The sequence below is a fragment of the Schistocerca cancellata genome, chromosome 1 (assembly GCF_023864275.1).
Source record: "Schistocerca cancellata isolate TAMUIC-IGC-003103 chromosome 1, iqSchCanc2.1, whole genome shotgun sequence".
Classification (NCBI taxonomy): domain Eukaryota; kingdom Metazoa; phylum Arthropoda; class Insecta; order Orthoptera; family Acrididae; genus Schistocerca; species Schistocerca cancellata.
This window is the reverse complement of record NC_064626.1, coordinates 911873729-911897752: the sequence shown is the minus strand read 5'-3', so window position 1 is coordinate 911897752 and position 24024 is coordinate 911873729. Positions and strand designations below refer to the sequence as shown.

Below are 24024 nucleotides of genomic sequence, written 5' to 3'. Positions count from 1 at the left end.
ATCAGGCATTACTTGCATACTACAAAAAATACTGTAGTATTTTAAGGAGGACATTGTCAAACGGGAGGCAGGACAACCAGTCGGTATATAAAAAGCAAGAGCTCTTGTAGAGTTGATGGAATTTCAAACAGAATTCTTAAAAGTTATTCCAACTTAATAAGTAATGTCCTTGGTGAAATATGCAGTATGTCACTGACTCAGTTTTCATCCAGGTTAAAACATGCAATTATTAATCAACTTCATAAGAAAGGTGACTGGACAGACTTAAATAATTATCATCCAAATTCCTTACTGACACTGTTTTCCAAAACATTCGAAAAGGTAATATGCTCAAGAGCAGTTACACAATTAAGTGAAAACAATTTACTTAGCATATCACAGTTTGCATTCCAGGTTGCTCAATTGAAAATGCTATTTATACATTCACTCATCAAATAGTACAAGCCTTAATTGATAATATATTACCAGTTGATATTTTTTGTGATATTTCCATAGTATTTGATTGTGTAAATCATGATACTCTCTTAGAAGAACTCAAGTCTTATGGAACTGATGGTTTTACGCACAGCTTGTTTGAATCATACTTGCAAAACAGAATGCAAAAGGTCACACTGAATAATTCAGACAATGTTGGGAAGGTAGAAAATTTTAGTGATTTGGGGGAAATCGCAAAGGGAGTCACATAGGGTTCAATTTTTGGGGCCATTCCTGTTCCTTATACAGGGTGTTACAAAAAGGTATGGCCAAACTTTCAGGAAACAATCCTTGCACACAAATAAAGAAAATATGTTATGTGGACATGTGTCCGGAAACGCTTACTTTCCATGTTAGAGCTCATTTTATTACTTCTCTTCAAATCACATTAATCATGGAATGGAAACACACAGCAACAGAACATACCAGCGTGACTTCAAACACTTTGTTACAGGAAATGTTCAAAATGTCCTCCGTTAGTGAGGATACATGCATCCACCCTCCGTCACATGGAATCCCTGATGCGCTGATGCAGCCCTGGAGAATGGCGTATTGTATTACAGCCGTCCACAATACGAGCACGAAGAGTCTCTACATTTGGTACCGGGGTTGCGTAGACAAGAGCTTTCAAATGCCCCGATAAATTAAAGTCAAGAGGGTTGAGGTCAGGAGAGTGTGGAGGCCATGGAATTGGTCCGCCTCTACCAATCCATCGGTCACCAAATCTGTTGTTGAGAAGCGTACGAACACTTCGACTCAAATGTGCAGGAGCTCCATCGTGCATGAACCACATGTTATGTGGTTATTGTAAAGGCACATGTTCCAGCAGCACAGGTAGAGTATCCCGCATGAAATCATGGCGGTGAATCGAGGAAGTACAGTACATACTGACGAAACTAAAATGAGCTCTAACATGGAAATTAAGCGTTTCCGGACACATGTCCACATAACATCTTTTCTTTATTTGTGTGCGAGGAATGTTTCCTGAAAGTTTGGCCGTACCTTTTTGTAGCACCCTGTATATGTGAATGACCTTCCACTTAACATTAGCTTTATCCCGATTCATCAATAACAGCTGGATGTAGAGAGGATTTTTTCACTATTAGTCTCACATTAGAAGGATGCTCCAGCCATTCTAGCCAATAGCCTTATGTGGGAAGGATGGGTAATAATAACAGGAAGCAAACTATCACTGAAGTGTGGGGAAATAACCTCATGCTGACCTACAAGTTAATAGATGCTGGGATGGACATAAGAATGGGTAATAATATTAGAAAAAAACTTGATAAGAAATAAGTGAGCACAGAAGGTGCAACACAAACTAAAAATGAACGACTGAAGAACTGAGAGACACCAATAATAATAACTGTGTGTATATGCCAGCAGCAGTTACCTATGATTAATCTGTGAAGGTAGCGAAGTGTGTAAAAGTTACATTACAGCCCAAACTATAAATGTTACTCTTCCTGAGAAACAAACACACTGCAAGTTCTTCTGTAAAATTTTAATAAATTTCTCAAATATTTTATGTATTCTAGTTACCTTATTCTCGGTGCTCTATTCGCACTTGGGGTGAAACATGACCACTCTGTGCTTCTTTATCAACATGCTCATCCATGTCATCATCATCATCATCTAAGAGGGGTTCAGCATTCAAAAGCAAATTATCTCTGGATGGTGCAGGACCTTGGCTAAGAATTGCCTTTGCAGAGCTTCGTTTCTTACGACGAGTAAAAACTCTGGCCAACTGTGCAAACTTCTTTCGTGACACTGTAAAACAAAAATACTGTAAAGAGAACTATGTAAGGCCATTATAACCAACATAAGTGTCATGTTTCAGTATTAATCATATATAATGTCTCGTATACTGAAAACAAAAGCACTATGTTAATGGTAACTTTAAGAAAGGTAATAAAATGCCAGCAGTTCACTTATAAGGAAGACTAAAATAATAGTACTCACTCCTTTTGACAATGACTGAAGAAAATATGCTAACATGTATTTCTGCACCTACCATCACACCTTTACAATGCTCTGAAAAGTTCTTCAATGGAAAGTAGTGTGTCATTGCATATCTCTGACATGGCAACTATCTCTCTTCAAGTCAGTTGTCAGACTTACAGTTTAAGATCAGATCAGAACTATAGAGCATTTTTTTCACACACACAATCACTGTCAAAATCTAATATTAAATCAGAGGTTAGGGAATATCAATAATCTACCAGACTTGCAGCTTGATGCATAGCTGTCCTCAAACCACACAAATTTATAATTACCAGAACAATATATACCAAGACTTTCTCCAGTTAAATTCTCCAATGTATTAGTAGTTTGATACAGTTTGTCTAAAATGAATTATCTTGTTTGTCAAAATTATAAATGAATGTGTTTAAGTATCCAAATAATGTAACATCAAATAACAATGTCATGAAGAAGGTGGATCATAATAATGTGACCTTAACTTATAGTCTGAAAGACATAAAAGTAGTTATAAAATTACTAAAAATGGTGTAACGATATATATGACAAGAGTAATTATATCTAAAAAGAAATGGCAGTAAATGCTAATTAATATCAAGGAAGTCAAAGTTGCTCACCAAAGCAAAAACACATGTCAGAAAGTAAACAGTGAGTCAATAAAATGTAATAATTACAGTGAGTAGAATGACACACTACAGCACAATTAAAACATATAAAAATTGAAATAAATGTTAAAGAAGGACTCATTGTAATTTTTGTCAAATGCTCGATGAGAAATCAAAGTAACTCAGCTTTCTACAGTAGCAGTGTGAGAGGAATAGAGTTACTAGTCTGTGGGTAAAAAAAAAGGGGGGGGGAGGGGGGGGGAGACATGGAAGGAATGAAGAATGCCGAAATGTCAAGTGTAACTACATGTAAGGACACAAATGTTGCAGTCATGAGTACTGACTTTTGTGGTAGAAGTGTAAGTATTCAAGGAGGAGTGCAAACTAAATCTATTGGTCCCACTAACAGTGAAGTACTAAATAAGATTTAGCAGAAATTTCAGAGTTGGGGAGCAAAATATTTTAGCAGTTACTTTGTTGGAATACGCATATCTTTTCTGGAGGCACTGGAATTTATGTTGCAGACTTAATTTAACATTTTATATATACTCAAACTGGAAAACATTAATCAGAATTGATATCTCTAGTAAAACATCATCTTTGGCACTATTGCTAAAGACACTTTTTGTATTTGTTCTGTGATTTTATATTGTGTGGTAGATGATATTGCACTTGTTCTGTGTGAAAATGAACCCTTTTCTTTAGTTTCAAACCTTAACCACCTTTTACCAAAGAAATTAACAAGAAAACAAATGCATCGTCACTTACACACAAACATTACCTCACATTGCAACCAGAATTCATCAAAATTTTTTACTAAGAAGAATTCCACTTCTGGAGATATGAGGTCTCCATTACCAAGCTCTGAACGGCATTACTAGAACTTGTCTTTACCCCTTACAAATCCTTATGGGAATGTCAGATTATTTTATCTGAACTCTTACTTTTTTCAGCTTGCAATTTAAGAAGAAGTAAAGGATCAATCAGAAACATAACTTGGCACTGCAACAGTAGTATATAAATGTCTCTGCATATGATTCATTTAGTAGTAAATGCAACAACTCACTAAGTAGCAGAAGCATTGAGTTATAAACAGGCACACAAAAAAAGAGTGAAAACTTTGTTAGCTGTTAGAAGACATCCTTTGATGAGCTAGAGTACTCACTCTCTCTCTCTCTCTCTCTCTTTCCGTGTGTGTGTGTGTGTGTGTGTGTGTGTGTGTGTGTGTGGTGTGTGTGTGTGTGTGTGTGTGTGTGGAAGGGGGGGGGGGGGGGCACAATGTACGGATACAAAGTGACAGGATTGCAGTCTGGCAGATGGACTAGGGTGAGGTTGTGTTGCCTGGGGTGGATGGAGAGAAAAAGAGGTATGAAGCATGAGGAGGGGGGAGGGATTAGGTAGAGGGTGTTGTAACAGTGAATTAGCAGAGATTATGGACTAGAGGATTATGAGAGAGAAGGATGTGTTGCTAGGACAACTTTCATCTAAATATTTTACAAAAAAAGTGGTGTTGGAGGGAACGATACAGATGGCCCGGGTCGTGAAGCAGGCACTGATTTCATGCACATGCATGTTGTGTTCAGCAGCATGTTGTGGCACTAGGCGGTCAACTCTGTTCTTGGCCACAGTTTGGCGGTATCCATTCAGTCTGGTGGTCAGCTGGTTTATGGTCATGCCCACATCAAATGTTGTATGGAAATTGCAGGAAAGCTGGTATATGACATGGCTACTTTCACAGATGGTCCTGCCTCTGGTAGTACAGGATATGCCTGTGACAGGACTGGAGAAGGATGTACTAGATGGGTGAATTGAGCAGGACTTGAACGAGGATCTTCCAGAAGGATACAAGCCCTGTAGCAAAGAGCTGGGAGAGCATAGGGATGCTGTGTGAGCTGTGTGTGCAATGGAATGCAACTTTTGGTGGGGTGAGAAGGATCATCGGTAGGATGTCCCTCACTTCCGGGCAAGATGATAGATAATTAATGACCTGGTGAAGGAGTGATGGATATGATTCAGTTACTCCATTCCAGGGTGATATTGGGTGACGAAATGGATGCTCCTATGTCATTGATTCTGGAGAGTGGTGGGAGGATTAGGGATGTCTGTGGATATGGCACTGGAAATGTGGTAGTGGACTAAGTTTGGGGAGGGTGGGAGGGAGGGAAGGGTGGGTACTGCCTTTCTGTGAAGGCTTTTGTGAGACCTTCAGCACATTGGACATTGGAATACTCGTAACTGTAGATAAGCCACCATATGTGGATGGGCTATATTGGTGCAGTTTAAAAAAAAAAAAAAATTCTTATTGTACACTAATAGCTGTGAAGAAGAAACTACAGCACACAAACCAAAATATAGAACAACAATTCAGGTTTTGTAAAACTTGAAGTGGTGTTGTATAAAATCACGAGAAAGGGAAACTGTGACAGAACATGAGAACATAAATCATTAAAGAATGGCATTATTCTTTGCTGCAGAAAAAATCCAGCATACACCAATATACACTTGACGTACTGTTGGCAGGTCATTAAGATGATGATTTCAAGTTCATTTCACACTGTTATCCCACAAATATAGGATAATTTGAGAATACTGAGAAATCATTAAAAGAATTGAAGATGGCTGGACCATTACCTGAGAATAAATATACCCCTCTTTTTCCTGGTAACATTTCACAATACCAGAAGGCATTCATAACAGTTCCACACTGTCATTTTGTGAACAAAATACAGGATAATATTCGACAAAATTTGTGGCTAGATTCAAGACATATGATCAGACAGAATGCAAAACGTTATGCTTATTGAAACGAAAGTGACGTACATAAAGGTTATCTAAATGATTAATGGAAAATCTCATATAGAGATGTGAAACAAATACTAATAAAGAGATAGAGGGGCTGGCCAGTACTTACCTCAGCTCAGTACAGCCGATAGATACACACAAAACAAAACAAAACCGAAAATTTATGTTCCTAGCTTTCGGAACAAATGTTCCTTCATCAGGGAGGAGAGAGGGGAAAGAAAGGGAAGAAGGGAAAGGAGATTCAGTTACTCACAACCCAGGTTATGAAGCAACAGGGAAAGGAAAATAGGGAGGGTAGCAAGGATGGAGGCATGGTTGTCAGAGGGAAGCCAAAGATATTCTACTGTAAGTACTGTGCCAGCTTCAAACCAAAGAGGATGCATACAGAAGTAAAGAGGTATATAGTATAAAGATAAACACAACTATGCAGGATGAAAAGATGCGTGAATGGCTAAGAGGGAAGGGAAAGAGGAGAAGACTGAAGAGTAAATGGGAGTGAGGTTGTTTAACGTAGGTTCAGTCCAGGGGGATGGCGGGATGAAAGGATGTGTTGGAGTGCAAGTTCCCATCTCCGCAGTTCAGAGGGACTGGTGTTGGGTGGGAGAAGCCAAATGGCACATACAGTGTAGCAGGTTCCTAGGTCCCTAGAATTATGCTGCAGGGCATGCTCCACTACTGGGTATTGGGCATCTCCTAGGCGGACAGTTCGTCTGTGTCCGTTCATGCGCTCAGCCAGTTTAGTTGTTGTCATGCCGATGTAAAAGGCTGTGCAGTGCAGGCATGTCAGTTGATAAATGACATGTGTAGTTTCACATGTGGCCCTGCCTTGAATTGTGTACGTTTTACCAGTAGCGGGGCTGGAGTAAGTGGTAGTGGGGGGATGCATGGGGCAGGTTTTGCAGCGGGGTCGGTTACAGGGGTAGGAACCGCTGGGTAGAGAAGGTAGTCTGGGAATATTGTAGGGTTTAACAAGGATGTTACGGAGGTTAGGGGGTCGACGAAAGGAAACTCTGGGTGGTGTGGGGAGAATTTTGTCAAGGGATGACCTCATTTCAGGGGTTGACTTGAGAAAATCATATCCCTGGCGGAGTAATTTGTTGATGTTTTCGAGGCCAGGATAATATTGGGTGACAAGGGGGATGCTTCTGTGTGGTCTGGGGGTAGGAGCATTGTTGTTGGACGGGGAGGAATGTATTGCTCGAGAGATCTGTTTGTGGACAAGGTCTGCAGGATAGTTGCGGGAGAGGAAAGCACTGGTCAGGTTATTGGTGTAATTGTTGAGGGATTCGTCACTGGAGCAGATACGTTTGCCACGAATACCTAGGCTGTAGGGAAGGGAGCGTTTGATGTGGAATGGATGGCAGCTATCAAAGTGAAGGTACTGTTGTTTGTTTGTGGGTTTGATATGGACAGAGGTGTGGATGTGAGCTTCAACAAGATGAAGGTCAACATCCAGGAAGGGATCCTTGTTAAACCCTACAATATTCCCAGACTACCTTCTCTACCCAGCGGTTCCTACCCCTGTAACCGACCCCGCTGCAAAACCTGCCCCATGCATCCCCCCACTACCACTTACTCCAGCCCCGCTACTGGTAAAACGTACACAATTCAAGGCAGGGCCACATGTGAAACTACACATGTCATTTATCAACTGACATGCCTGCACTGCACAGCCTTTTACATCGGCATGACAACAACTAAACTGGCTGAGCGCATGAACGGACACAGACGAACTGTCCGCCTAGGAGATGCCCAATACCCAGTAGCGGAGCATGCCCTGCAGCATAATTCTAGGGACCTAGGAACCTGCTACACTGTATGTGCCATTTGGCTTCTCCCACCCAACACCAGTCCCTCTGAACTGCGGAGATGGGAACTTGCACTCCAACACATCCTTTCATCCCGCCATCCCCCTGGACTGAACCTACGTTAAACAACCTCACTCCCATTTACTCTTCAGTCTTCTCCTCTTTCCCTTCCCTCTTAGCCATTCACGCATCTTTTCATCCTGCATAGTTGTGTTTATCTTTATACTATATACCTCTTTACTTCTGTATGCATCCTCTTTGGTTTGAAGCTGGCACAGTACTTACAGTAGAATATCTTTGGCTTCCCTCTGACAACCATGCCTCCATCCTTGCTACCCTCCCTATTTTCCTTTCCCTGTTGCTTCATAACCTGGGTTGTGAGTAACTGAATCTCCTTTCCCTTCTTCCCTTTCTTTCCCCTCTCTCCTCCCTGATGAAGGAACATTTGTACATAAAGGTTATTTTGATAGTACAGAAATTGAATGTTATAAGGTCATTACTGTTTACAATATGCATGAGTGATTAAGTTGGTAATGTTGGAAATCACTTGAATCTGCTCCCAGATGATGCTGTTGTCTACAGAAAGGTTGCAATGCCAAAAGACAGTAACAAAATCATAGAAGACCTGTGAAAGATCAATAACTGGTGCAGGGACTGACAGATGACCTTGCACATAAATAAATTTAACACATTGGGCATAAAGAGGTGAAGAGCCCCAATTACTGCTCAATTACACCATTAGAAAAAGTCACTGTCATCAGTAACAACCATAAATATCTGCGTGTAGCAGTTCATTTATTTATTTTTATTTACACTTCTAGTTCTGTAGGACTAAATTGAGGAGCAAATTGCCAAGGTCATGGAATGTCTCAGTACATGAAATGACAACATAAAAGTAATAAAAGATAAAATAAAATATTTATGAACCCAAAAAAAGTCAAGCCATACATTTAGGTAAATGCAATCAACAATACAACATAAGAAACAGCTTAATTTTTCAAGGAAGTTCTCAACAGAATAGAAGGAGTGACCCATGAGGAAACACTCCAGTTTTGATTTGAAAGCGTGTGGATTACTGCTAAGATTTTTGTATTCTTGTGGTAGATTGCTGAAAATTAATGCAGCAGAGTACTGCACACCTTTCTGCACTAGAGTCAAAGAAGTGCAATCCAAATGCAGATTTTCTGCATATTATTAACTGAGTGAAACCTGCTTCTCTTGGGAATAAGTTGATATTGTAAACAAGAAATGAAAGTAAAGAATATATATATTGAGAAGGCAATGCCAAAATACCCAGACTAGTGAACAGGGCTAGACAAGAGGTTTGTGAACTTACACTACTTATTGCCCGAACTGCCCGTTTCTGAGTCAAAAATATCCTTTTAGAATGGGAAGAGTTACCCCAAAATATATTACCATACGACATAAGTGAATCAAAATAAACAAAGAAGACTAATTTTCATGTCAAACAATCACTTAGTTCAGAAAGCGTACAAATAGTAAAAATGGCAGCATTAAGTCTATAAACAAAATCCTGAACGTGGGCTTACCACGACAGTTAACTATCTATCTGAACATCTAGAAATATTAACTGTTCAGTTTTACTAGCCATATACCCATCCTATGAAATTAAAATGTCGGGTTTTGTTGAATTGTGTGTTAGAAACTGTAAAAACTGAGTCTTACTGTGATTTAGCATTAGTTTATTTTCTACAAGCCATGACCTTATGTCATGAACTGTACTATTTTAAACAGAGCCAATGTTGCACACAACATCCTTTACTACCATCAGCAAAGAGAAATATTTTAGAATTACTGTAATACTAGATGGTATCTCATTTATATATAAAAAAGGAACAATAATAGCCCCAACACTGATCCCTGGGGCACCATTTGACTGTACCCCACTGAGACTCCACATCACAGCCATTATCAACATTGTGAATAATGACCTTTTACTATCTGTTGTTAAAGTAAGAGGTGAACCAGTTGTGAGCTACTCCCTGTATTCTGTAATGGTCCAACTTCTGGAGCAATATGTTGTGATCAACACAATCAAATGCCTTAGTTAAATCAAAAAATACGCCTAGTGTTCGAAACCTTTTGTTTAATCCATATAATGCCTCACAGAGAAAAGAGAATATAGCATTTCCAGTTGTTGAACGACTTCTAAAGCTGAAGCATACATTTGATAGCAAATTATGTGATATAAAATGATCAATTATCCTTGCATACATAGCCTTTTCAATAACTTAAGGAAAAAGTGATGGGGTAGAAATAGATCTAAAATTGTCTACATTACCTCTTTCTCCCTTCTTATAAAGCAGCTTTACTACTGAGTACTTTAATCACTCAGGAAACTGATCACTCCTAAAGGAAAAATTACAAATATAGCTAAGTACAGGGCTAACATGTGCAGCACAGTACTTTAATATTCTGTTAGGCATGAAAGAAGTGGCTTGTAATACTGATTCTTGAATACTGTTCATCGTCTGTGACCCTTGCCGAGTTGAATTAATACAAGAGAGTGAGAGAGAGAGAGGGGGGGGGGGGGGGGGGGGAATAGATGATCCAATGAAGACATTGTTTATAGTGCACAAGAGTTTTACGGAGATGCTCAACAAACTTCACTTGCAGACACTATAAGCGAGGCACAATCTGAGAACACTCCACAAGGTCACAGTCCACACCCTTCAAACTGTGGAGCTGCTGTACAATTACCAAAGCAGCATTAGGCATCCCTGAAACTATTGCAGGCAATGGGCATGCATGAGATGCAAGATGTTGATTTATTATCAGTTACATATCCATGTGAACTACTGAATTGCAGCTATTAGATACTCTGTAAGTGTGTTAATAATTTTTATTCTTACAGATTACCAAAAGAAAAGCATTTACTATGATGTTCACAGTTTAAGACTAATCATGTTTACATTAAATCTAATTTATTACATTATCATAGAAGCAATTAATGTTTTAGTAACAGTCCCACAGAAAATGTGTAAGTATGCTTCATGAGCAAGCTTGGTTTTTTCAGAAAATAATGTTGAATTTGAGCTCTACAACCAGTTCACATGACAGTTTAAGTCCTATTCTGTTACATTCCAACCAGTTTTTGCAGGACCTATTGCTTGGGAAATGATAAGTTTGCATATGATAACTGGCTGTTATTTAATGTTGAAATGGGATCCTGACTACTTTCTCCAGGTAGATGTTCACATACAACATTGAAATGACTATTCATTTCTTGTGTAATGGACTGATGGCCTACATACAACATCAGCCATTAACAGTATTATTTTCCTACATCACATTTGCCAATACATTTGTAAAACATACTGTAACAAAAATCACACATTTTCTAAAGATCTTCAGTGCCTTGGATTAATAAACTTCATATTTTTCTACTGCATGTGCAGGTCTGTAAAAACCATCAAATGCTTCTTGTTTTATTTGCTGGTAAATCAACAAGATGCGTGTAGGTTTGTTTATACCATTCAATCAGATCTGGAGCTACACTTAAGCTCAAGCTGTCACCACAGACTCCATCACGAAAAACAATACAAATAATATTGGATAAATATTGGAACAAACATTCTCAGTGTCCTGTAGAACAAGGGTTGTTCAAAAATAAGGTCTGAATCAGCATAGCTAATTGAATGTCATGCGGGCACTGAAACACACAAGCCCACCAACTCCTGGGATGCGTTGCTTGCCATATGACATCATTTGCATTGGTATTGTCACAGCATGCCACTGACAGTGTCAGTTCAAAATGTTTGAATCAATGAATTTGCCCACTGACTCTGATGTATGGTTGGTGATTCAGTTTTTAACAGCAAGGATCGTTGCAGCAACAGATATTTATCAACAGGTAAGTGAGCAGTATAGCCCTAATGCAATGAGTGACAGCTAAGTGCATAAGTGAATGAGAGTTTTCAAGGATGGACAGTAAAATGTGCACGATGAACCACGATTAGGCCGTCTATTAGTGATCTCAGAAGAGCTGATCAAAGCCAAGGGTGAAAAGATTTGTGAAGAACAGTGATTCGCAATTTCAACTTTACATTGGGGATTTCTGACCGTGGGTATAACAACTAAGCACAATATTGAAAAGCAGCAATTTCACAAACTGTATGTACACTGGGTCCGCAGGACGCTTACTGAGAAACACATAATGGAAAGAATGGTTTGTGCTCTTGATTTCTTGGACTGATATCATAAGCACAGTGATCAATTTTTATAGAAAATTGTCACAGGGATGAGATTTGGGTTTCCCATATGACCCTAGAATCTAAACATCAGTCACTGGGATAGTGCCACACGACATCAAAAGTCAAAATCAAGCCAAGCACACAACTTCAACACACAAGGTTATAGCAACTGTGTTTTGGGAGTCTTGTTCATCAAGTTTATGCAACAAGGAACAACAATAAATGCTGCCACTTAATGTGCTACTCTGACTAAACTTCGACACGCAATACAGAATAAGTGACGTGGCTTTCTGGCATCTGGATCAAAAATCTTATCAGATCTTTTGGGAAGAAACAGAATGACCACCCATTGTACAGTTCAGACTTGAGACTTGGCGCCATGCGATTTTTACTTGCTCCATTACCTAACGAAGTTTTTCGTTGGGAAGTTCTTCACAACAGAAGACTAGGTGAAAGAAGCAGTGAAAGACTGGTTATCCTCACTGGTGGTACACATCTATGACTGACGGATATGAAAGTTTTTAGAACATTATGACATATGTTTAAACAAACATGAAAAATAATAGAAAAATAGAAAATACATGTAAAGAATTAAATAAAAATAGCTTTTTGAAAAATTTTAATTTCCACCTGAGAGGGTAATATTTGTTAATTGCGTTTTATAAGAATAATATCTTAGTTTCTGAACAACTCTTGTATCATTAAAATATGTTTATGTTGTATTTTGTGCCCAGTACGATGAATGGCTGATAGAATTGAAACCAGGAGGTGACATTTTGCTCTACAGTTTTGCAAAGCTTAAGTGTCATTTTTGGTTGTTCACACATTTATACTAATGTACTGTGATTCATGCATTGCACTGAAGAGCTCGCCAAAACCTGCTACATTTGGTATTGTGATTTGTTGTGCAAAAGTGATGAGAAATGTGGTGAGGATAAAACTTTTCCCCTACTGCAAGTTTAAAAAGTTTGAAGATGGATTCATTTGTGTCAGAAAGAGAATTTTTTGTGATGAAACCAGAAAAACATCAAGAGTGGTGGTTAAACATAAAATTTTGCTACTTGAAAGGGCTCCCATGAAAAACAAGTGATGGTAGGACAATTAAACTTTGTAAGGACATGCAGAAAAGAAATAATGAAAAAAGCACTGAAAGAAACAAATTTTAATTTCCACTTGAGAGGGTAACATCTGTTAATTGCATACCACATTTATGTCCCACATCACAAATGTTGCTCAATGTAAAGACCAGCTGCACTGACGACAGCTTGGAACTGCACCAGAGATTGCCCTACTGCTGCCCATGTCATGTTGGCTACCTCCATCTCTATGTTCATCTTCAACCTCAAATGTGTACTAGTATCTGTTGATAAACCCCATCCTTGAGAACCCCTCAGCCAGAAATCACGCAGATTCAAATCTGGTGATCTTGGTGGCCACACAGTTCAGAACGATTGGCCAGTAATTCAGTTTCTCTGAATGTGTTATGGAGTAACTGAGTGACCTCACGAACAATGAGATTGGACCTCTGCCATGCATCAAAACAGGTGAGTCCAAAGCACCTCTCTCCCATAGAGAAGAGATCACATACGTGCAAGGCATATCACAGTAACTTGTGCTGTTTAGGCTGCATGTCCTTGGTCCTTGAGGTCAGAGTTCCTCATCACTACCAGCACCTAATGGCTAGCTATGACACTAACACTACTAACAATGCAAATCATGAAGTGCGCAGTCTGAACAACATTCTTATAAAGTTGGATACTGAAACAGTAAACAGCTTTCCATCTACACTGGCTCAAGTAGCGAAAGTTTGATTACTATCACCCTGTAGTTAAGAGAAGTGAAGAAAACACTAATTTGCTGGGTTGCTGTTTCAAACTAGACTATCAAATCTTAAGGTCACAGATTCATGAACATCTGTGTTCACACTTCTAGGTTTTTGTTACAACCCTAGATGATGGACTGTGAGATTCAAATTTTACCACTGTGTAATTACCTTTGGTGTCTATATACGTTGCTATGCGCACATTATCAAGTCAATTCTCAGTAGTTCTGTGTCGCTCTCTGTGCTGAGAGTAACGAAGGAAGTTGTTCTGTAATTACATTTTGTGCCCATATTCTCAGACCACATCCCAATACACTCTATTAATAATGACATGGTAAAGAGCCTGGAATGGCATGGCTCTGTAATGTAGAGATTTTGAAGGGATAGGAAGCATGTCTCAGAAGCACTTGGAAGTTACGGAAATGCTATTTTGGAAAAACTTTCAACTGTGTTTGGCTGAGAGTTAACTGTTCTTTAATTGATTAGATTTACTATATTTAAAGCAAATGTTTTTGTTTTCAATAATTGAAATAAATGAGATGTGTAACATTTGTAAATTTAATATAACTGATAGGTATATTTTCCACATAACACTGAAAAATAAATAAGAAAAAAATAAGAAACATACTTGAAAAAGAAGCTATCATACAATAACACAAAAATTGGCAAGATAGCAACACAAAATTGGTAAAAAGTAATGCCAAAATTGGTCAGAGTAATGCCTGAGTTGGCCAAACAATAATGTGATTTTTTTTCCTTTTCCTACCCATTATCTACCAAACACAATCCAGATGTCATATATACTACAACCGTCCTGTGAATTCTTGCAATTTGTGTGTGTTCCACACCTAGTGAAGTTAAAATTATGCATATGGTAGAGGATCCTAAACTGAGTATTTTGAAAACAGGAACCAATAGTCAGCAATGAATATTTCAGACAGTGTAAGATCTCGAATGAGCAAAAATCTACCTGCCAAATCTAAATTGGTGGCACTAAATTGAAAAACAAAACACAGTTATTTGTGATGTAAGTGATAGAGTTCATCACTGTTTATAGTTCTTGACTTGGTATCAGAGAATGTGCATTAATTGTTAAAGGAACCTGTAGAGACATTTAATGTACGGTGCAGCTGGATGTTGAGACCAGAAAATTCAACAAACGGAGATTGAAGATTTTCGCAATACACACAATCCCAATTGTAAGAAATGTATCAGTGTTGAAGGAAACTTAAAAGAAACAAAGTTGTTTAAGCCATGCACGGCTGGCCAAAAATTTTTCACACAACAGAAAATCAGGAAATGGTATCAGATCATGTGTGAGAAGCATCTTCATCTTCTTCAATAAGCATTTAGATTACATGTAAAATGCACACTTAGATACAGCAATTTCAGTACTATCATAAACAATGTGTGCAGTCAATGAAACCAAATGATTTTGAACAAAGTTCTGTCAATGGATTATCCTGTTCAGTGCAGTAGTGCCGAATGTCTTATTTTTTTACATTGTTCATAGCTGAGGCTTTTTTCAACTGTGATGATGTTTCCATCTGTCACATTAGTCATTCCTGGAACAGTGAAAATATCGACACACTCATCTCAGACCGCCATAACGATTCTCTACTAACTTGTGGGCTGGAATTCTACAAGAATAGGACTGCCTGGTCATTTACAGTATGTATTTTAACTGGTGTTCATTCCATATGCACTACTATAGTTTTTGAAGACTGTAACTGTCGCCTGTGAAAGGATGTGGTTTTAACACAACAACATACCATTCCTTTTTAATACCAATGTCTGGACACCTGAACCATCAATACTCCTTTATTGTACAGGAGGAGAAGTCCTGTCTCATAGCTCATGTGATCACAGGATCTCACTACAATGGCATGTTAGCACCGAAGTTACATGAAGTCACTTTGTAACACCAGTATCGATTGTAAGTAGTTTATACAATGTAATTATGTGTACATAACTATGAAGTAGTTGTTCTTTACTGATTAAGTTCATTGAGTTGTGAAAGGAAAGTGGATATGTGTAATATATGTAATATAAAAACTTAAAAGATGTTTAAAAATGATGAAATTTTGTAAATTATGCCTGTTTATAAAAGAGAATTTGTAATTTGAATACTGGTTCATACTTAGGAAAATTGTATTATGTAGCTTAAAAGATGTAGGGAACCCGCTCTGCTACAGAAGGGGCACGGCACATGGGAAAAGGTGGATCTGGCGGTCAATCTGGGCAGCAAGAGAGAGAGCACATTACGCAGTCAGTGGCTAGATGCTGTACTGTTAACAGCACAGGTGCCAAGTGAGGCATTTGGAAGACAATTTATGTTGAAATTGCCTCAGATGTCATTTAGGCTGGTGTATGGTGCTCTTGTTATCATTGAATGGCTCTGAAATGAAGGACATACGTTGCCAGGGAGAATTTATAAAGAGCATTCAACTCCAAGAGCATGGGACCATTTAGCCACCACGTGCTTGCCACCACTATTGTGCCACTGCTCTACCAACTGTAGGAATTCAGATATGTATCACAGTATGGACCAGAATACTGACATGAGTGTTTTTTTTAAATAATAATTCCAGTGACATAAAACTGTTTTTGCACCTTAAATTTTGTCCTAATCACAAACCAATGCAGGGTCCTTTCCTTAACGTACAGATAACCAAGCATCCTATTTCTGAAAATATAATGGTTTGTTGTTGCACTAAAGGTGCTAAAGTTCAGTGCTAAAATATTTGACTGTTGTTATCAAAACTACCTGCTTCACAGGTGGTGAGAAAGGCACATATATTGGACTATGGTGAAAAGTAACTTGCATTGATTAGTATTATGAACTATTTTCTGAAATTGGTTGAGCTTACTATTTGACTAACTTGTGTTAAAGCATTAAAACATAAACTATTGCAAGTGAGGCTAAAAATTTAATATTATTAAATTGCAGTTGGTGTCTGAAATAATTACAGAGTTTGTATGTACAGAAATTAACAGTTTACGGGTCCTCACAGTAATCTGTTCTCAAATTGAAAGATAATTGCATTTTTTGTTGCTATTAAAAGAAATCTGTGACATTGCTAATAACAAAGGCATAATAATGATAGGTGTAGGATTATATAATTTCATTTGTGGTATGTATATATTAGCTGAAATCAGAACTCTTTCCATGCCCAATTTGAGTCCAGTGTGTTTTAAGTAGTTCTTAATGCTGAATTAGTACTGAATCAATTAATGATTGCAATAGTAAGTTTTATTACTATGAGTGAAGTATTATTTACTTCTCTACGTTTGCTGGTTTGTGTAAAAGCTATCTACTGCTAACCACTGCATAGTTTGTTAGTTGTGTGTATCCATTGCACTATTTAAAAGGAGTATTAACGAAAGTCACTTCAGCAATCCACGTTCCTTTTTTTTTTCAAACTTAATGTTTCAAAGTATTATCCCTAATTAGGTTGGTGACTGTCAATTATTTCATTTGTATGCATTTTATTACTTTCATTATCTCCAAAACTCAGTCATTTAGTCTTCCTATTACCTGCCATAGAAATGACAATACTGTTCAATACCCTCTGCCCATTAGGTCAAACTTCAAAAACACTCCCAGCGGGTATTGCTACATTGCAACAGAACATCATAATTGACATAATCCAGTAGAAACTGAAGAACCCTTCTCACCAAACAACTTAAATCAAGAACATTTGAGAGTGTGTGGTGAAATATTATACACTGTTGTGAATCACACATTGAGGCTGATGGGTCACACTGGGTAGTCACTATGAGCTTAACTGTTGTTGTAAGATGTTTATGTCAATAAAAACTAAAGATTCACTTCCTACCATTAGTCCTCATACCTAACCCATAAAGTTGTTGGTTTGAATTTTGTTGGTAGCAACATATTTTTTTCTCTTATTTGTATCCCATATTTATTAACAAATAATAGCTTTTTAATAACCTAATTGATATAGGTAGACCACAGTTCATGATTACCCACTCTGCTGGTGATGCAGAGACCCGTGGAACAAACATCAATTCCTGTGGTCGATGGTGGCTGAATTCAAAAGATGAATGGCTAGCCAGAAGCAAAGCCCACTGCATAGTGAAAGCCATTGTAAGCATGTGTATGCCATCCAGGAAATGAGCCTAATAAAAAATGTAAACAAAGGCGAGGTCAATTATTCTACTATCAATGGTGTGTATCGAAGGCTTTGTAGAATAGAAAGAATTGCCATCCCAGTGCAGGGCTATGTTATTACAGACAGTGCTGCATCACTGGACCGATCTACTTGACATGCCTGCGGCTGCACCTTCCACTGGAGCAAGCTACGGCCTATGTACGAAGCTAGAGTATCTGTGAACTTTCCTCCATAAAAGTGTACTGCTTATATCTATAACATAACACAGAATTATATGGCTTATGTCTATGTTTAATAGTTACTTGTTTTACATCTCAGATGTTATTATGTATATTACATATTGCATCCCGGAGCATCTTTTTGATTATCTCTCAGTGATATTGGTCATGTTTATAATGGTATTTATATATGTTTGACAGTTTTCTCTAGTGACACTTACATGTTTACAATGAATTTTATTCACAGGAAATCAGTGATAAGTAGATTCCAAATATAGTGTAACTATAATTTTTTTGTTCCTTGTACAAAGGTGTTTGTGTTTAATATCCTATTGTCTTTTAAGTGTTATGAAATGTTGAAAATTTATCATTTATCTTTATTTTTTTACACTTTAGGTCTTTTTGGTCATTTAGAATTTCATTTGGGTACACATCTGTGTGGGTGGAAATTTCCATTTCTTGCAGGATATTCATTGTATGTCCTTTCAGTACCCTATAAAGAATTTTTACTGCATTTTCTATTTTTTCTGCTTTGTATTTTTGGTTTCACAGCTGTAAATAAAATGCAGACTGATTGCTCTAACAGTCCCATGTGCCTTCTTTGAACCTTATTCTGACATTTCTATCACTTTATCCAATGCAGAGTTTGCTGCAATCATCGCTAGAGTGTTTTTAAAATCATACATTAGGGAAGTTAGGCTTTTTGGCTTTTCCTGACTGTAATTTTGTTGTCAAATTATTATTATTATTATTAGTATGAAATGCTAGTTTTACTTCTGTCTTTTTAAACAGATTGTTCAGTTGTCTTGAAATGTGGCATAGGTTGGTTTATTTGTGAATCCTTTATTTCTCTATATATGTCATGTATTTTAGGCTGTGTGTACTGTTTGTATAGTCTGGACATAATTGTGGGGTTGAAAGCATTCTGCTGTTATGTATTGCAATGTTTTTGTTTCCTTTTGTATTGCATCAGTGCCAAGTGGTAAATAAACATACACTCACACACACCAGCAGCAGACATATATGTGGCAGCAAATAATTTTGTTTAAGTGGACCAATTTGAACTGAAAAATCTCTCTTCTAGCATATTAATAAATATATTAAATATACCTGTAATCATGCCTGCAATGCAATTCCCCATTGCTATTCCATCATATTACTTGTAAATTTATTGACAAATTCAAAATAATTTTGTGATAGGATAAGTTCTCATAAGTTTATTACTTCATATGCTTCAATTGTAGATGCCTTCCCATTGAGTATAAGGTTTTTCTTTATAATCTTGATTTGTCTGTTACTAGTGTATTTGTGACTAGGTTGGATATATCAAATGATACAAACCTTTCCACCTGGGTGATTTTTATGTCTTTTGTAGTGTGGGCTAATGTCCTAGAATTTTTATTGTAATTTTTTTATTGTGTATGTAATTTGATTATCAGTGTATTCAGTTTGGTGCTGAGAAAATACGTTGGGCTATCAATGCTGTTTATTACTGGATGGATTGGAATTGATTCTTTATCTCTGCACATACAGATAGGGTTCTGGAATTTATATCAAAGCAGTTTCCTTTTCTCGACCTGTGAAGACTGCATATTTTTAAACTGTTTGTTTAAGTTTTTCATTAAATCCACTAGTTGGGTTCTCCTGTATGGTTGTGATGTTGTTATATTTAAAGATATCTAGTATCTTTTCTAGATAATTTTCATTTTTCATAATGATTACATTATTATTCTTGTCTGCTTTCACTATTATTGCATTACATATTATCAGTTTATTATCTATATTTTTGAGTGTTACATTCATTGTATGTATTTCCATTGAGGCCTTTCTATTTTGTATTTCTGTTGCTTTAAGTGTTGCTATTTTTACTGTGAGGTCATTTTGTCCTCGTACTGACAATATAGCCATGTCTTTTGCAACCTTAGTTCTAGCCATTAGACGTTACACAGTCACATTATACTGTTGGGGCTCTACATTACATTTGAGGCCTTCGCTGAGCAGCTCTATTATGACATCTGTGAACTCTATATACGTGAGGTCTTTTACACATTCAAAAATTTGAACAGTGATGTGATTTCACGTAGTGGTTCATATCTGCTACATGGTTGTTGTACTTCTATTAGCCTATTAGCAAATTTTACATGAAACAAACAGGGGGAACTGTCAGAATAAGTTTTACAGAACACATTCAGGACTGTGACAGCAATCAGTTTACATTTTACATGCAACTACAACCCAAAAACACAAAGCAGAAAAATAGAAAATGCAGTAAAAATTCTAGACAGGTTATCCAAAGAACATACAATGAACATGTAGAGGAACTGGAAATTTATATGCATACAGTTGCATATTCAAATGAAATTCTAAATGAACAAAAATAACTAAAGCACAAAAAAATCTAGAAAACTTTATGATCTCTCAATTATGTCCCATAAATGATCAATAGGATTCTTGTTGGGCAATATGGGTAGCCACATCATTCACTTGAACTGTCCAGAATGTTCTTCAAACCAATTACGAATTCCAGTCAATGATTGGTTCAGTTGGACCAGGGGACCCAGCCTATTCCATGAAAATGCACTCCATACTATAGTGGAGACACCGCCAGCTTGCGCAGTACCTTGTTGCCAAGTTGGTGGCTGTTGGTGTCATGGGTTCTGCACCACACTCGAACACTACCATCAGTTCTTAGCAATTGAAACCAGGATTAATCTCACTAGGCCACAGTTCTCCAGTCATCTAGGGTCCAACCAATGTTGTCACAAGCCTAGGACAGGCTCTGTAGGCTATGTCGTGCTGTTAGCAAAGGCATTCACATCAGTCATCTGTTGCCACAGACTCGGCGCACTGTCCTAATGGATACATTTGTCGTACATCCCAAACTCTATGCACTGCTCTCAGTTATTCAGTGAAGGCCATCAGCCACTGCATTATCTGTGGTAAGAGGTAATGCCTAAAATGTGGCATTCTCTGCACACTCTTCACACTGTGGATCTCACAATACTGAATTCAGCTAATTATTTCTGAAATGGAATGTCCCGTACACTAGCTCCAACTACCATACCACATTCAAAGTCTGTCAGTTCTGTGCCCATAATCACATCAGAAATCTTGTCACATGAATCACCTGAGTACAAATGACAGCTCCGCCACTGCACTGCCCTTTCATACCTTGTGTATGCGATATTAAGACCATCTGTGACTGTGAATATCACTATCCCATGACTTTTCTGACCCTAGTGTGTAAGCATTATTGGAGAACATTGTCTAACATATATAAGTACTATATAAATACTATTATAAACATGACCAATAGCAATGAGAGAGTATCATAAAGACACTCCAAGATGAAATATGTAATATACATCATAACATCTGAGATGTAAAACAAGTAACTATTAAACATATACATAAGCCATATAATTCTATGGTATGCTATGCATGTAACCAGCAAACTTTTGTCATACATTTTTATGAAAAACTGCACCATCATTGCAGATCACTTGACAATGGTAAAAATGGCGAAATGAGCTTGTTGTGATGGACATACAACAAATTAATATGTCAATACAAAAGCAGCAAAAACTTTGAATAATTTGTGTAATATGTCTTTCTTCAAACTAATACATGCTGTGGGCCAATCACAAGGTAAAGTTTGCGATTTAGTCACTAGGAACTATATTCCTCTTCGGAATAGTCCGGCAAAATCAATAAGTACACTTTGTTAGGTGTGGCCAAGGCATGGCAAAGTGCTGAAACACTGCACTAATCCTTATTGACTGTCAACACAGCCTAGAAGTTCCTAGCATTCAGATTTGTCCATGGCAGACAATAAGACTCCATCAACTCCATCAAACTGGTGTCATATTGAAAAATTTGCGTACCAAGCAGGGTCTGCACCATTAGGCAGATTCTCTGCCCAGCCCTGCTGTACAACAGACAGCACCCTGTGGAATAGCTGATCACAGCATGTTTCTCTTGCTACTTTGCATGTCATAATTGGGAATTCATCAAGTGTGTCACTAATTGGTGTCTATAGCGAAATGAGGGATTTGTGAAAAGTGATCAGGTGAAACTTAGTACCATAGAGACATATGGGCAAGTTCTTGATACCACATCTGATAGCCAACTCCACTTTCTCTATTTGTGGGTGATTTTGTTGTGACCCATTTAATGTTTAAGATGAAAATGCAATGCACTGTTCTGTGCTGTCAGCGCTGCACAAATGCCACAAGCTGATGCAATAGTGCCAAGTGTTAAGTAGTTCCTCAAGTTGAAGGTTGCTAAACAAGGGGCTGAGGTAAGGCACTTTCTGTGAGATGTCTCTGACCACACGAATTATTATTATTATCCCCCCCCCCCGAGTTGATTCAATGAGGAGGATAACTGTGTCACATTGGGAATGCATTTTGAATAATAATTAACTCTGCCTATGAACAACTGTAGTTCTTTGAAGTCAGCCCTTCCTTACATAGTATATGGCCTAGGTACTTTACACTTGTCTCAAAGAAACTCCATTTGTCAAGGTGACAACACAAACCATCAGCTTGCAGCTATTCAAACAACATCTGTAGATTTTGAAAGTGCTGCTTCCGCATGGCCCGGGTAAATGGCAAGTCATAAATAACCAACACAAGTGGGCATACTTTGGACACATTGCTCAAGGTATCTCCAAAATATTAGGGGAGGACTCACAATGCCATGGCAATATGTTATAATGACACATGCCGAATTGTGTATTAATCACTAAAAACTGTCTTGTCTGTTCATCTATAGGCAACTGATTGGTTTGGTTTGTTTGGGGGAAGAGACCAAACTGCGAGGTCATCTGTCTCACTGGATTAGGAAAGGACGAGGAAGGAAGCCAGCCGTGCCCTTTCAAAGGAACCATCCCAGCATTTGCCTGGAGCGATTTAGGGAAATCACGGAAAACCTAAATCAGGATGGCCAGACGCGGGATTGAACCGTCGTCCTCCCGAATGCGATATAGGCAATTGAAAATAAGCATCTGCGAGATCTATCTTACGAAAATGATGACCTCCAGCCAAGTCAGCCAACACTTCCTGTGATTTAGGAACTGATACTGATCTACATTCGCTTGAGTATTAATGGTAGACTTAAAATTACCACGAATTCCAGGTGATCCATTTGTCTTATTAACAACACCACAGCCCACTAGCAAGACAATAGTGGAGATATTACTCTTGTATATTGCAGTCTAGTTCTGCTTTAACCTGATCACACATGGCAAAAGGCACTGGACATGCTCTACAAGACTTAAGTGTTACTGACTGCTTTAAGGACATGTGGCCTTGGAACTCTGTTGCATAACTTAATGTAGGTTCATACGGCTGCTTACATTGCAATAGAACTGCAGTTGAATCTAGATGTACTTAGTCTTAAATTTCGAAACCAAAAATTGCCTAAGCATCTAAGCCAAAAAGGTAGTTGTCGCCTTAGAGCTTACTACTGCCAGAGTTAGTTGTTGAGCTACATTTTTATACATACATTGGAAGTGCATGGCCTCAAATGCTAAGAACCCCACAAAAATGTGCTTAGAATATAAATCATATTCCTAAAAACATGCAAAACTGCATGTCTTGCCAGGAAAGCCATTTGAATGACTGCCTACTCAAGATCTAAGAGGAGAACTTTAGTAACATGAAGAAACAAAATACCAATATAACAGATCCAAAAACATACCCATCTCAATGACATGACTGATTGTTGTATATCCCACTGCTTACAATAATCACAACATTTGAAAAAAAAAAAAACAAGAAACAAAAAAAAAAAAAAAAAAAAAAAAAACAATTTTTTTCTACTGATCTGCTAGTGTTGCACAGCCATTCAGCCTTTGAAGCATAGGTGTTGGATTTCAATGAAATGGTCATAGCGAAGTGGAACAGAACAGTATGCACATCTGACCAAAGCCACTTTTTCACATTCCATACCACTTATGCAT

At 37.8% G+C, this 24024-nt stretch overlaps 1 protein-coding gene across 2 annotated transcripts in view; it reads right to left on the bottom strand.

Moving 5' to 3' along the window:
- Nucleotides 1-24024, bottom strand: part of LOC126191234 (CUE domain-containing protein 1) — a 272040-nt gene that overhangs the window by 62937 nt on the left and 185079 nt on the right. For both annotated transcript variants that reach the window (XM_049932051.1, XM_049932042.1), the window contains exon 7: nt 2017-2244. In XM_049932051.1, the coding sequence (XP_049788008.1) occupies nt 2018-2244 (227 nt within the window). In that variant the 3' untranslated portion in view covers nt 2017. The remainder of the gene's footprint in view (nt 1-2016; nt 2245-24024) is intronic.